Below are 14,671 nucleotides of genomic sequence, written 5' to 3'. Positions count from 1 at the left end.
TCGTTAGGAAGGTCTTGAGCATGAATGTCGATGGATATAGAGGAAGGGGACGACCAATGAGAAGGTGGAAAAATTGTGTGAAAGATGATATGGCTGGAAATAATTTTACCTGTGACATGACGTCAGATAGAGAAGTATGGAAGATGAAACCATGCTGCCCCGACACCAAGTAAATTGGGATAAGGGCAGGAGGATGATGATGAGGATATAATACTAGGTGAATTTGAGACAGAAAGCGTAATAACGGCTTAACTAACATAACAATAATTATATACTATATATGAGTAATTCCTATATCAACAAAGACACGACACATACTTTTAGTAATAAACAGTATTTCCATCAGTATTTGAGAAGTATATCATTATATAGAAAAAACTGGAAATGAGGTTTTTGTACAACAGTAGGTCATGAATATTTTCAGGCACTGTACACTGGGAACAATAGCTAAATTATGACGTCTAAAGGCGTTTACTTTTTGTCCCAGGAAGTGTTGAAGGTTTTAAGTTAACTTTAATTTAATAACATAAAATCAAACCTAACTCGAGAATTTATAAAACACTGAGCTTGGTCGAAAGTGATATATCTTGTGTTCTATTTTTAAAATATTCTTAGTTTGTTGTAACTAAATTTAATTTGAGAATTTTACATCCAATGAAAAAGCTACAGATTATAAAACAAATTATAGATTTTACTACGGATGTTATTTGGATTTTAGATAAATTTAAATTTACAGAGCTACTATAGCAAATCATATTAATTTAATTAAATATTTTGAGTATCTGTATTCTTACTGTCATTGGAAAGGATTTAAAGTCACACACTACTGTATTAAACATGTTCACAATATTTTGTTTATTATTAATATATATAATTTATTATCGTAAATAAAAATACTTATTCTCGAATATTTATAAATATAATTCAAATAATACTTTAAACATTGCTTATAAATAATATCAAATATTACACATATCACAGTTAGTTACAACATCTTGGAGGACAAGTCGAGTTCCATCTGCAGGTCTTGTATGGACTCCTTCTTTAGAAGAGGCTTTCTATCATTCTCCTTTGCTTTCTTCGGATTTTTTTTCTTTGTATGCCTACAATAAAAAGAAAATTATATATGTGCTAGTTTTATATCCGTATTAGTTTAATCTCTTGTAAAATACAACGATAAAACTATCGATGACTATATAAAGATATATCATATCTTATACATAATATTCCATTTGCAATTTATTAAAAAAAATTACATACTATACTGAGGTACAGAAAATATGCGTTTACTGCTTATATGATGTATAAAGGGTAAACGACTCTTAAGTTGTTAAAAAAATATATTATACATATATTTTCAAATATAGTTACAGTGTTGCCATTATTATTTGAGCTTTACTAATAAATTACAGAGAAACAAAGTATAAAAATAATAAAAATTCACCACTTCATTGTTATTAAATAAAGCTTCGTAATAAATATTTATGTCTTCATTAATATCTGATAATGAATCACTATAATTTAAATCTACGTCAAAACGACTTTAAACAAATACTCAAACCTAAGGTCCATATTACGGAACGTCGAAGCAAATGCTTTGACATATTTTTTTTCTGAATAATCTCAGAAATTTATCTCAGAAATCTCAATTTAGAATGATAATAAAGAACAAGAATAGTAACATTAACATTTTTTGGTTTCGAGAGGGTATTCACACTTTTATTCGAAATTTCCTCTCAAACGATGTACAATAAAAACTTTAGGCGGTTTTTAATCGCCATTCAGCCTTATTTACCTGTTGACGACGCCGTCGGGCAGGTCCATCATGCGGATGATGAGCGCCTGGTCGGACGAGTCCAGCGGCGCCACCGAGATGTCGCGCACGGCGCGGAACTTGCCGCAGTTGTTCAGGTGCTCGTTCTCCAGGCGGAAGAAGTTCCAGATGAAGCGTCTGAAGGACATGGGAATTAAACGAGTACTCGATTAGACTTTAGTAGATAAGGAAGGTATGAAGTAGACAGTATTCATTTTAATCAATAAAATAAGACAATAAAAAAACTAGAGGTGTCATCCAACCGGGTGTAGTTGGAAGTAGCTTTCGATTTAAATTATGTATTAAATAATAGACACTTATCTTTGAAGATGATTAAATTACGAGAAATAAAATTATAACTAGAAATCCCGTTCGAATTAAAACAATAACGGAAAATAAATATAAAATCATGTAATATAAAACCGTATATAACAGTTAGAGAGAGGGAAACGACGCCATAACGCTTTATCCTCACGTGACGATTTCTGTACGTGCACTCTACTGTAAGCCGCGTACAATAACTTCGTTCCAATATTATATATATATGTATATGCCACATATATATATGTGGGATTATAGTGAGTGAAACGTTTTAAAAAGAGTGATATTACTTTAATAACTTCGGAATCAAAATCAACACGTCTTACATTCTATGACAGCTGTCTAGTGTCACCATGATTACAAAAAATAAATCCTCTAGTAAAGAGGTGTAACATTAAAAAAAATAACCTAACTATCTTAGTATACCACGTATATTTTTTATGAATACAGTATACATAAAAAATCCAATTTGCCAAAAATATATATCCTCAAGCTCAGTCTCTTCCAGTAGAGTAAAATTTATAAGGGATGTAAATAAAATATTTAACTTACAAAAAAAAAAAAAAACAAAAAACATGTTACCAAATTCTCATAATAACACAACATATTTGGCAGAAAAAAATAACGAATAATTTAAAATATTTCCTATACACTACCTGAACACTTCCAACGGCGCGAGTATAGACACCATAGTTTCACTGCTGACGATTTTATTCTCAGTGAGGAAGAATGAAGGTGCCCATATAAACCGTAGAACCAAATCTTCTATTATTGCGAAATAGTAGAACTGGGAAGAAAAAGCTAAAGTTAGGCTGTTAATATTCCACTGGGCTGAGGCCTGATCACGTAAGGAGATATTGCTCCAATGTGGATTACCGAATACACGTCTGAGACTTTCATCCGACTATTTTAGGTTTTATCACGATGTTTTCCTTCACCGCCGAACTCGTGATGATTTATAAACACAAATTAAACACATAAAAATCCCAATAGTGCTTTAACCCACGTTAAAAATCACGTAATCTAACTGCCCAAATCCTGCAAGTGATTTTATTTATATAATTTTTATTTTTAGGGTAAAAATAGGATATTTTATAAATATTTGCTATTATAATTTTGGCTGCCGGAATTGAAATCAGTCAGGACAAATTCATCATCATTATCATAAATTGGTGGTAGGACTTTGTGCAAACCCATCTGGGTAGGTACCAGCCACTCATCAGATATTCTACCGCCAAACAACAGTACCCAGTATTGTTGTGTTCAAGTTTGAAAGGTGAGTGAGCCAGAACAGGCACTGGGAACATAACATCTTAGTTCCCATGGTTGGTGGCGCATTGGCGATGTAAGGAATGGTTAATATTTCTTGGCCACTGTCTATGGGTGGTGGTGACTACTTACCATCAGGTGGCCCATGTGCTCGTCCGGCAAACTATACCGTAAAAAAAGAAATAAAAAAATAAAAACAAATAAACATCTTTTATGTTATTTTGTAATCATGATAATTAGTATTATTAAAAACATATTATTTAAAATATCATTAAATCTATTTTAATTTGCCTTTTAAGTCACAACGTTTAAGACAGCGACATATTCCAACTCACCCCAGGACTATACACGATCTCGTCCCGCAAGAAGCTGTTCTCCGCAGAGGGCCCCACACTCAGCAGCCCCCAGTCCATCTTGACGTCCCACGTGTAGGTGTATGTGGACGATATGAACTGACAAGCGAGCCACGTGTAGAGGAACGGATTGTCGTATGGGTTCTCGTAACTGTCTATGGAAATAGAAATATGACTTCTTATAAATATATTTGACAAATTTTAATATTTACTTAATAAGCCCAGCAGATTAAAAACAAAAAATCGTCGACACCCTGGTACTTGACAATACAAATAATAATTATTAAAATATATATACCGGAGGAAATGACAGAACAGTTTATTGTTTACATTTTAAAAAGTTTCTTAAATTTAAGAAACAAAATTGAAGAAAAAATGACAATGATATTAGTATTGATACGTTCATTATCGTTTTAAATCTTACTAATACATTCAAATTTACTGTTATAATATTGCATCATGCCACGATCGATCACAGTGGAGCATAGTCTTTGAGCGGGTCGAGGCGCCATCTTAACGTTTTGGGGAGAACGACCAATCAAAGTCGAGGATAGTCCTTGAGCGGGTTTTCTTGGAGATAAATTCGTAGTGGTAATGTAGAATGTGACGTTGCGTCGTACGAATGGCGGAATGCTGGATCGAGGTTGATCATTGTCGAGTTAATCTATATATATAAAAGCGAAATACCACTCACGGATCAATCACGAAATCCCTACAAACCTACCTACCTACAAACTTGAAATTAGGCTGGTAGATTCCTCATAGGGCGTAGATATCCTTTACCCCTAAGGGGGTAAACGGGTGTTGGTTGGTACTTTGTGTTTTATAAATATCGCACGGGTGAAGTCGCAGGTTTAGCTAGTAATAAATAATAATGTATTTGAGTGGATTTGGATCGGCGTCACGAACGGACTACTCGATTGTAAATGTTTTTATTGATGTTTTATATAAGTTACTGTAAAGTAATTCTGATGACGCCCACAAGACTTGTAACGACGTATTCCGAAGTATATATATTTTTAAGCCTTTATTATTATTCAATCGACAATACAAACTCTTGAGCCTACTCACGTAATAAATGAACCCGCAGATCAACACCGACTACAACTCACCACTATAAACAGCTCGTAGTGTTGAAAACAAAACAACGAAGAACGTTGTGGAGTACTTCCCAGCGTTCACGAGATGGGGGAAGGCCTCCTTGCTGTCCCTGTACCGACGCAGACACTGCCAGAACCTCGTCCAGGCAGGAATTATATTCACAGCTGCCCGCGTGAAGATGAACCATTTCGTTGACTCGAATGTCGCTATTGATACAAATAATTCAATTGTATTTAACTATCAATGCAATTTCATGGTCAGAAAGGTGTAATCACTGATTGTCTTATAATTTACATCAGTTTACTTGTTTGCAGGGCTTTGTGCACACACACACTAATCACATATTCAACGGCTAAACAGTGATACTAATATTGTTGTGTTATATATAGTAATACTAAGTTAAACTGGATTTAAAGAGTAAGGGAGCCAGTATATCCACAGATACAAGGGACATAACATCTCAGTTTCGAATGTCGGTGGCGTATTGATAAAATGTTTTCGGTCGCTGCCTATTCGGCGTCGTAGTGAAAGTAGTGTTCAAGGTTACTTAAATAAAGCGTATCCTAATTTTGAATAAACAACTCAATATTTTACATAACTCTAAAAACTAGTAAAAATATTTGCCGCTTCTTAGTAAACATTACATCGATAACGACGGTATGAGTCTCCTTTTGTAAATTTTAACTCATCATTTCAAATGATTTATTGTAGGAACAAAAAAGTTCGCCGCGCAAATTCGTCACGTGCTGAAGAAATATCATCGCCTTGCAAATACATTTACTACCTACATTGACATTATGAGACATAAAAACTTATGATCGAAGATGTTACGTCTCGCTTGGCTAGTACACCCGACACTGGCTCAATCACCCTTCACACATCGGCAGCTACCAAGGCGAGTTTACATAAAACCTCACACAAAATAGGTATTCATCAAATGATCTCACAGTTAACAGTAAACCAATCAGCTCCAGCTATGTAGAAGGCGATTAAGTAATGGAAGTCTAGGAAGGCAAATGTGAAGGAGTTCCACTGGTCCGCCAGCCAGAAGTCAGCGAATAGCACCGGCATGAATGGAGCCGCTAAGATACGACCCTGGAATATCCAAAATATATTAGACTGTTCTATACAATAAATAAAAAAGTGTCATAAATTATAGCTGCAGAAAATTGTCACTCGAACGTGTCATATTTAACGTTGTAATCAAATTTTGTATATTTTTTAGAGTTATATTTAAATAAAACTAATAGCAGAATAAACAAAAACACAAGTCAATAAGATTCGATCATTGTTAAAGGGTGACGTCATAAAATTTATAAATCTGTTACTCTGGAATTTTCTAGATACCCCACACGTTTCAAATTAAAAACCAGACTATTAACGAAATATATGTTATAAATAGAGGAACTCACACATATCTTCAGAAACCAGAATCTCGCTTCATGCCTAAAAACCCTCAGAGGGTTCATTAAAAACACTAACATTATTATCACCAACGCCAGCGGATTCACAAAAGGCGGTATACTTAAACTTGCACTATATATAAAACTTAGAATACTAAGTGCCCATACGACACCAAAAATCGAAGCTAATTCCATGAGGTGCTGTTCAGACAGATGTTTCCGAGGATCCAGCTCGAATATAAGCACGTGGTTGACACCGGATGATCGCCATCCATAAACATTTATGCCAATTAAAAATATGAATTCTACTAATAGGAATGGACCACGATATAGTCTAAAGGCGGTTTTGAAATACTCCGTGCCTCCTTCGTGGAATAGGGCTGAAACAAATACAATGAATATTATTTGTAATACAAAAAATAAATGCACCCTTAATCATTAATTTACAAATTATTTACGTAAGGATTTTTTTCAGTCCTAAGTGCGTAACGGATGAAAAAATAATTCAAATAAAAATAATAAAGACAGCTACTGTACAAAACATGACCGCGTGGTGGCAAGAATGTTAGCAGCTTGTTTCCGTTGAATCGCAATTCCGATCCTCTAGGCATCCTCAATTCATAGTATAATCTCATTTAATAGTAAAAAAGGGGGGTCGGGAGACACCCGAATGGAACGAAGCTACTAACGCTATATATTATGTTTTAAATAACAGACACAATGAAATAATATACGTTTGAGAATATATAAATGATAAGAAATGAAATTGCTGTTAAAAGTCCCGTGTGAATTAAAAACTAAAAATAAATTTCAATAATATTATACAAAATCGTACACGATAGAAAGAGACGGAGATAAAGAGAAAGAGAGGGAAAGATCGCCGGGAGGTGGGCCAACGGTTTTTCCTTGTGTGACGATTTCTGGCACTTCACTCTACTGTAAGCCGCGTAAAATAATATCGTTCCAAAATTGAGAGTAAGTGAACTAGAAAGAGAGTTCGTTTGAACATTCTTTTTTTTATTTCCAATGTCGACTATCGGTTTTAAATTTGTTGATATTCATTAAGTGTAACTATACAGGAGTCGAGACGGCCAAGTGGTTAGAATTCATGCATCTTAACTGATGATTATTCATATATATATGATATGATAATTCATCTAGTGCTCGCCGGTGAAAGGAAACATCGTGGACAAACCTGTGTCTAATTACAACGAATATCTGCCATATGTGAATCCACCAACCCGCATTGGACAAGCGTGGGTGAATGAGCTCCCAATGATGTATAATTAAAGTAACAGCGATCGATCGATTAGATTTTAATAAAAAAAATATATATGAATGATGACTTCTAATATATATGACTTCTAAAGTATTACATAATATACTATAACGATTTATCATTGAATAAGAAAGTAATTTACTATATATTGCGTTTGTCGCATTGCATCTAAGTGTGTTACACAAATAATAAATTCCAAACGTTTGTATAAACTGCATAGTGGCATCACTATGCAAATTTAACTAATACTAGCCGCGGTTTAAGATAATGGGCTTATATTTACGAAAGTGATGTTTGGATAGCACAATTTATGGTATCCATAAATATAGTCCCATTTTAAACAAACAAACGATGGTCGCTTTACTGCCTATAAATTAATAGTATATCTTGATCATATATTACAAGGTAATTCAAAATATTTATAAATATAATATATTTTTTATGACAAGAAAATTCTATATTTTTTTAAATTATATCGACAGACATCCCAAATCTAGCAAATCGGTATTATTACATAGTAAAAAAAGTTTATTAAATTAGGATTTTTTGAACAATAAAGAACAGTTAACGAAAAGTTGAAAATTCAAAAAATATATGTATAAAGTTAGCACCAACATATATGATGTCAGTTTTCTAACAATTTCTAAATAACATTAATAATGCTAAAGTGCGTTTTTTTCTTTAATTGTTTGTTCCGATTTAACGTCTAAACTACTCAATCGATCATCATGACATTTTTCATACATACATACGTTGTTAGGGGTACAAAAACGGGGCAAAAGTGCGTTTTTGTTTTTAAAGAATAGTAGCAATACACCTTTATAAGGAATCCAACTCCAATGAAGCTAAATGCTTGTGTTGGGAGTGGAGACGGCAATAGCCCAAGGTGTTAGCATCGCCTTTTACATCGCTAGGCGGCCCCTAGACCATTCCGCTATTGACATTACATTACATTAGCAGCCTGTAAATTTTCCACTGCTGAGCTAAGGCCTCCTCTCCCTTTGAGAAGAAGGTTTGGAGCATATTCCACCACGCTTCTCCAATGCGGGTTGGTGGAACACACATGTGGCAGAATTTCGGTGAAATTAGACACGTGCAGGTTTCCTCACGGTGTTTTCCTTCACCGCCGAGCACGAGATGAATTATAAAAACCAATTAAGCACATGACAATTCAGTGGTGCCTGCCTGGGTTTGGTACCCGAAATCATCGATTAAGATGCACGTGACAGATTAAGTAAGAAATAAATAAATAATTAGATGATTACAAACAAGGCTTACACTATGTATTGTATGTTTTAATCAATTCTGTAATAATAATTGAATTTAAGTTATTTTTGCATTGTATTGATAACATTGATATTAAATAAGAGGGTACTTTGACGTATCTGTTCAATATTGTGAATCACGTGATTTGTAGTGAGGCTTATATAAGTGATGGAAGCTCCGTACAGAGGTACTTTATTCCTTCTGGAGCAGCAAGGTGCTAACATTTAAGGTACGATATAATTTTGTGATATAGTATAATTGTTATTGCTTGTTAAATTATTGATAATAATATGTATATGCATTGTGTTTTTTTTTTTTGCAATTATCAAGATACAAAGTTAGTATTAAGGTAATTGGTGTTAATGTAAATATTAATTGATACAATATTACGATTACTGCAGCTATTATAATGGTTAAATAAATATTTATGTTTCATATATAATATTTTATTGCTAACAGTATTTAAAACGGGATATTTACCATGTTTTTTATTTTTATTTGGTGGAGCTCGATATTTCGACATTATCTACGAATGTCTTGTTCACGAGACTGACGTTTGCGGGTAGATGTTGACGGCATTAGAAGTGTCCATATCGGACTACCTCCTTTCTCGTACGTTTGCTGCGTAAACACTGGTTACCACTACCACTGTCACTTTCACCCCTACTATTTGTTTTTATTTGCACTCGAAACTCGATCCCGTGTTTTACAAACGAAACTCACCGTATCGATTCGAAATATCGAGCTCCACCAAATAAAAATAAAAAACATGGTAAATATCCCGTTTTAAATACTGTTAGCAATAAAAATAACCATGTTAATTTAAAATCTAATATTTTATTGTCTTAACTTATCTTAACCTTAAAATATAAAAATTAATAAAGAAATATAAATTATCTTAAAATATCCTGACATAATGTATTAAGTCTCTATAAAAAATCTAACACACGCGTTCTAACCACTGGGCCATCTCGGCTATTGGCGCCTAATGATTATTTGTTTGTTGCCCTTTTACGTCTTAACTAGTCAACCCATCATCATGAAATTTTTCATATAGGTTTTCAGGTGTACATAAACGAACTTGGGTACTACCTGTCCCTCTCTCATAGGCAGGTGACGGCCGGAAACTAGTATTCCACGTAACCGCCTAATACATTGTATTTTTTAATATTAATAAGTTGTAGTATATAATACTTGCTTTACCGATTTACGGATAAATCCAATAGGGTTTTTGTTACATCGTTTTTAATACAGTACAATATCAAAAAAATGTATATTCACTTAAAATAAATAAATAAATAATTTACATACCTGATAGAATTACAGTGATGAACAAAACAATGAATGACCCAGAGAACAGTCCAACTTTGAACGTTGTCCAAGGACTTTGTTGTTCACCGAGCGGCGGCACTCTTAGCTTCTTCATAGCCTTTTGTCTGTCTCCTCCCTCCAGGTCATTGGTGACAGTTGCCTCTGTGTCGCTGATAAGTCTGTCTATATCCTTGTTGGTATAGAAGTGCGATGTCTCCACGTGTTCTGCTCTCCATTGTGCGCCATTACTTACGTTTAATAACTGCAAATAAATTTAAACATACACAGCATCTCTACGTTGTATAAAACAAAGTCGCTTCCCGCCATTATTACACTAAGATCTTTAAAACTACGCAATGATTTTGTTGCGGTTTTAAATAGATAGTGTTTCAAGATGAAGGTTTATATATATAATACATGCATAACATAGTAGAGAAACACTGATATATTTTTTTAAATAGATAGATTGATTCAAGATGAATGTTTATACACGCATAATATATTAGCGAAACGCTGATAATTTTAGAGGATTCTAATGTGATGTCGTAAAAAAACTTTTTTGAGCTTACATTGCAAACGCTGGCTGAACGCTACAAGATAGATCAAAATAATTTACTACAGTATTTTACATCTTAAAAAGTTCTACAAAAAAGTCCGCGATGGTATATTACGGATAACCCACAATATCCATTTTTTATTCTTAACTTTTTACGAGAAATAATGGCTTAATTACAAAGCAATAAATCATTAAACCTTATCCAATTGAATACCTTAAATACATTGTGTATTTAATATGGATCAATACGGCCCTTTACAGCATCAAATTAAAATGAATATTTTCGAAGATATTACTGATTTAAAATGCAGAGACATAGCAGTTCGTATTGTCTAGTGACAAAAAGGCTATGAAAGTTGTATATAAAGACATTCTGTAGTCTAGTATTTAGAATCAGCATTGCACCCGCGCGAAGCCGGGGCGGGTCGCTAGTAATATATATAATTAAATTATAGTAAAGAAAAGCAGATAATTTCAACTTTCATACAACATACAACATTCGGAATTAAACAAGATTTTTTTTCTTTTTCTTATATTAATTATAAATAAATTTAATAATAAATATTAATTATTTATCATATAAATAATTAATAACACAAAAGATCTCTCTACTGCATAAAATGAATATATTATTTATAATAATCCATACTAATATTATAAATGCGAAAGTAACTCTGTCTGTGTGCCTGGTGATTGTTGTCTGTTGATCTGTTGCGGTTTCATGGCCAAACTACTGAAATTAATTTGATGAATTTGGAATGAAGCAAGCTCGAACTCCAAGGAACGAAATAGGCTATTTTTTTATGCTTAACACAATTATTTAATGATAGATTATATGGTGTTCATTTAAAATTTGTTGGATTTAATCCTGAGATACAACTTTAAGATCCTTTAAGATGAGTATTATTTTGGTGATAGTATCAAATATTTCTGACATAATTTGCTTTACAGTAATTATTTCATTACTATTATATTATTTGAATGAATGGATGTTGGGAACTCAGTCATGCCCAAATGACTGAATGGATATGAAATTTGGCATAAAGATTGATATGATATCTCAATAAGTACATCAATTTCTAACTGTTTTGGCAAATGGCGATTTGTGGTTTAAATTTTACTCCAAAGTGTATTTTTGGCCCTTTTAGCACTAGGTCACAGAACTGTAACAAAATAAACTTACCTTATCATGTTTCTTTAAAATTTTCCTAAAACCAGTGTAGTTTAAGTTCTGGTAATTTTGTAATAGTATCAAGCTTAGGTAAAATTCACTGAAGGCAAGCTTGAGTTCCTGTATTTTCCTGCGTGGTATGGCTTTCTTACTGTCACCACTGCCTTTAGGTTTCATTGTGTCAAACCGTGATTTGAGCTCACTTTGTAATGTGGCATACTTTCTTGTTGCCTCAGCCAATTTTTCTATAGACGGAAAAAAAAGATGTATGTTATGGATAAAAAAATCAAAAATACTATTCAAGATGAGTATATTTAAGAATACATACCGGAGTAAAAAGTATTAATTTTCTTCAATTCTAGGTCACAGTAATGAAAAAAAGTTTCATCAAAATTGGCAAAATGCCTAGAAAGCACTTCTGGTTCCACATTCTCAGCTGATGGCGCTTCTTCAACAGCTGTGTAGAGCATTGCTTTCATTTCCTAAATAGATAGCATGATAATGATTTTGACCAATAAAATAAAAAAAACACTTAAATCAGAATCTATATATATCAGAATAAAAGATTTTTGATATTATATTGTAGAAAAAAACAAAAAAAATCTGCATACATCAAATAAATAATAATAGAAATACAATATGTACATTTTGTCATTTCTTAAGTTTCTTAATAGATTTTAATATAATATAATAATAAAGCAATATATTTAAAAAAAATCCTAATGAAGTTATTACGGAATTAAATGAAATTACTAGTATAGATGTAATTATAAATAAAAAGCATACAAAAAGATTGAGTGTTATTCTTATCACCTAATACACAATAGATCATTTCACACTTAATCAATGTCATTCTGCATTTACTGCAATAACAGACATGTGACAAACAGAGACAACTGTACCATATTATTATATTATACCATTTGATCTCTATTTATTAAAAAAGAAAGTATTTTTATTTTAATTTTTTTTCCTTATTTTTTATATATTAGGTCCAAGGCAAAGTGTATATACCTCATAATTTATATATTGTTTTCGCCACTCAGGAGTTATGTGGGCACTAAGATGTTCAGCGAACTTCATTTTTTATGTTTCTGCTCCTTTGTCCGCGTCTTGATTCAATGGACAACGAGAAAACACTGCATCTAAAGTAACTTCTTATGTACACAAGTTGATAACGATTAAACTACACTATTACAAGTATAGCCGAAATATTGGAATGACTTATTTCTCCTAAATAATATATTTGTATTTAAAAATATAACAATTTACTATAAATCGACAACACCTATAAGTAAGGCAATTTTATTAGAAAAATTAGATAAAAATTAAGTAAAACACTGTACACAACTAATCCGTATAATAAGACATTGACACTGACTGTCGTTTGTTTCTGTCATGACTCATGTCAGTGTTTGTCTATATTTACCCTACAGTGAAGCAAAATAAAATCTTCTGAAATGATTCATTTTTTAATTTCAACGGTTTGGACCTTATGAATGGAAAAAATATTAACCAGATCATTTAAAGAAAATAAGGTTAGAGATAACTCGTTTTGTGAATAAGGTATTGATGAAAGAAAATTTTAGTATTCTAGAACACATATTTTGGATGTAGCAATATTTTTTGTGAATAAATCATATTTTACACATCGAATTCGAGATTCCTCATCTTAATAATAAAATCATAGAATAAAAACGTTTTATGATTCTCTTACTACGCGTTTCTTTTATAATTATAGTAACCGATGACATTGAGAATTGCAAGCTGAAAATGCATTACCAAAAGAAGTAAAAAAAATAAAAAGGAGGTCAAGATTATTATTACGTGTAAAATTATTATTGACCGTTGAAACTTATAGTTTTTGAACAACTTCTCTTTAAGGGATTTTTTTTCAGTATTTATATTTTTAAACAAAATATATAATTATACATTTCAATTTCATTATAGACTTAATATATCAAAGATATTAATATAATTTTAAAACAAAGGAAATTTATGAAAAACAATATAATCATGACCACGTTTATCTTATTATCGGTCAATATATAACTTACTACTACACTCTACAGAGTACAGGGAATTATAATACATCATTTTATCTACACTAGATAGTTTTTCAAAAAGTTTTAACGATATTTGTAATATGAGAAGGGTGGTTATAGAGATAAAATGATTAATTTAAACCCGCGTGAACTTTATACACAAACTTCAACCAAATTGAATTCGAGGGGTTAAATAAAAATGTAGCCTACGTCCTTCCCCGGAACTCAAACAGTCAACATATCAAATTACATCTAAATTAGTTGAGCGGTCTAAGCGTAAAGAGGTATCAGACAGAGTTACTTTCGCATTTATAACATTAGTAGGGATACTACATTATTTTCTCTTCATTGTCTAAAATTCTAGAATGCAGTTTAAACCTAGTGTTTAAATTGCATTCTAGAATCAGGTATGGAAAGATGAAAAATAATAGCACAATAGTAATTTGAATTTCGCCGTAGTATGTCGATGGCTGATGCAGTATTCCTACTTGTAACCTAACATTGTTTGGGAATTTAGATAAATGTAAATGTATCTGGCTAAGGCATTTGACATTGTATCAATTCTTATTCTTTCCAATATAAATCATATTGGAACTTTTTAAAACCAATTTAACTGGACATCAACTAAGAGCTCTAGTGTTAAATACTTTAGTTCGTATTTCTCAAGCGTCACATGGAGTTCCGCAGGGTCCAGTACTGGGCCCTATGCTATTCTTGATATATTTAACAGATTTTTGTTATATAAATGTTATACGAAGGTAAATTATATTTTACAAGTAAATG

The 14,671-nt window shown here is 32.3% G+C and overlaps 1 protein-coding gene across 1 annotated transcript; it reads right to left on the bottom strand.

Moving 5' to 3' along the window:
• Positions 1-897: 897 nt before the first annotated feature.
• Positions 898-13,231, bottom strand: LOC113402685 (solute carrier family 53 member 1). The gene is made up of 11 exons (XM_026642993.2): positions 12,858-13,231; positions 12,172-12,325; positions 11,856-12,088; positions 10,117-10,378; positions 6,270-6,640; positions 5,805-5,952; positions 4,869-5,063; positions 3,739-3,911; positions 2,791-2,921; positions 1,796-1,951; positions 898-1,103 (listed from the first exon to the last, which is right to left on the bottom strand). Exons 1-11 carry the CDS (start codon positions 12,924-12,926, stop codon positions 986-988), a joined length of 2,010 nt encoding a protein of 669 aa, XP_026498778.1. The 5' UTR covers positions 12,927-13,231; the 3' UTR covers positions 898-985.
• Positions 13,232-14,671: the final 1,440 nt, after the last annotated feature.

The sequence above is a fragment of the Vanessa tameamea genome, chromosome 24 (assembly GCF_037043105.1).
Source record: "Vanessa tameamea isolate UH-Manoa-2023 chromosome 24, ilVanTame1 primary haplotype, whole genome shotgun sequence".
Lineage (NCBI taxonomy): Eukaryota > Metazoa > Arthropoda > Insecta > Lepidoptera > Nymphalidae > Vanessa > Vanessa tameamea.
Note: the sequence above shows the minus strand (reverse complement) of the source record. Positions and strands in the feature narration are given on the sequence as shown.

Bases quoted from the DNA above. Each gene is read 5' to 3' on its own strand.
- LOC113402685 (XM_026642993.2), bottom strand. From the start codon at position 12,926: ATGAAGTTCGCTGAACATCTTAGTGCCCACATAACTCCTGAGTGGCGA. The intron at 10,379-11,855 runs GTAAGTTTATTT...ATTTATTTGCAG, and splicing joins TTTTAAAGAAACATGATAAG to TTATTAAACGTAAGTAATGG. The intron at 6,641-10,116 runs GTATGTAAATTA...TATTTGTTTCAG, and splicing joins CATCACTGTAATTCTATCAG to CCCTATTCCACGAAGGAGGC.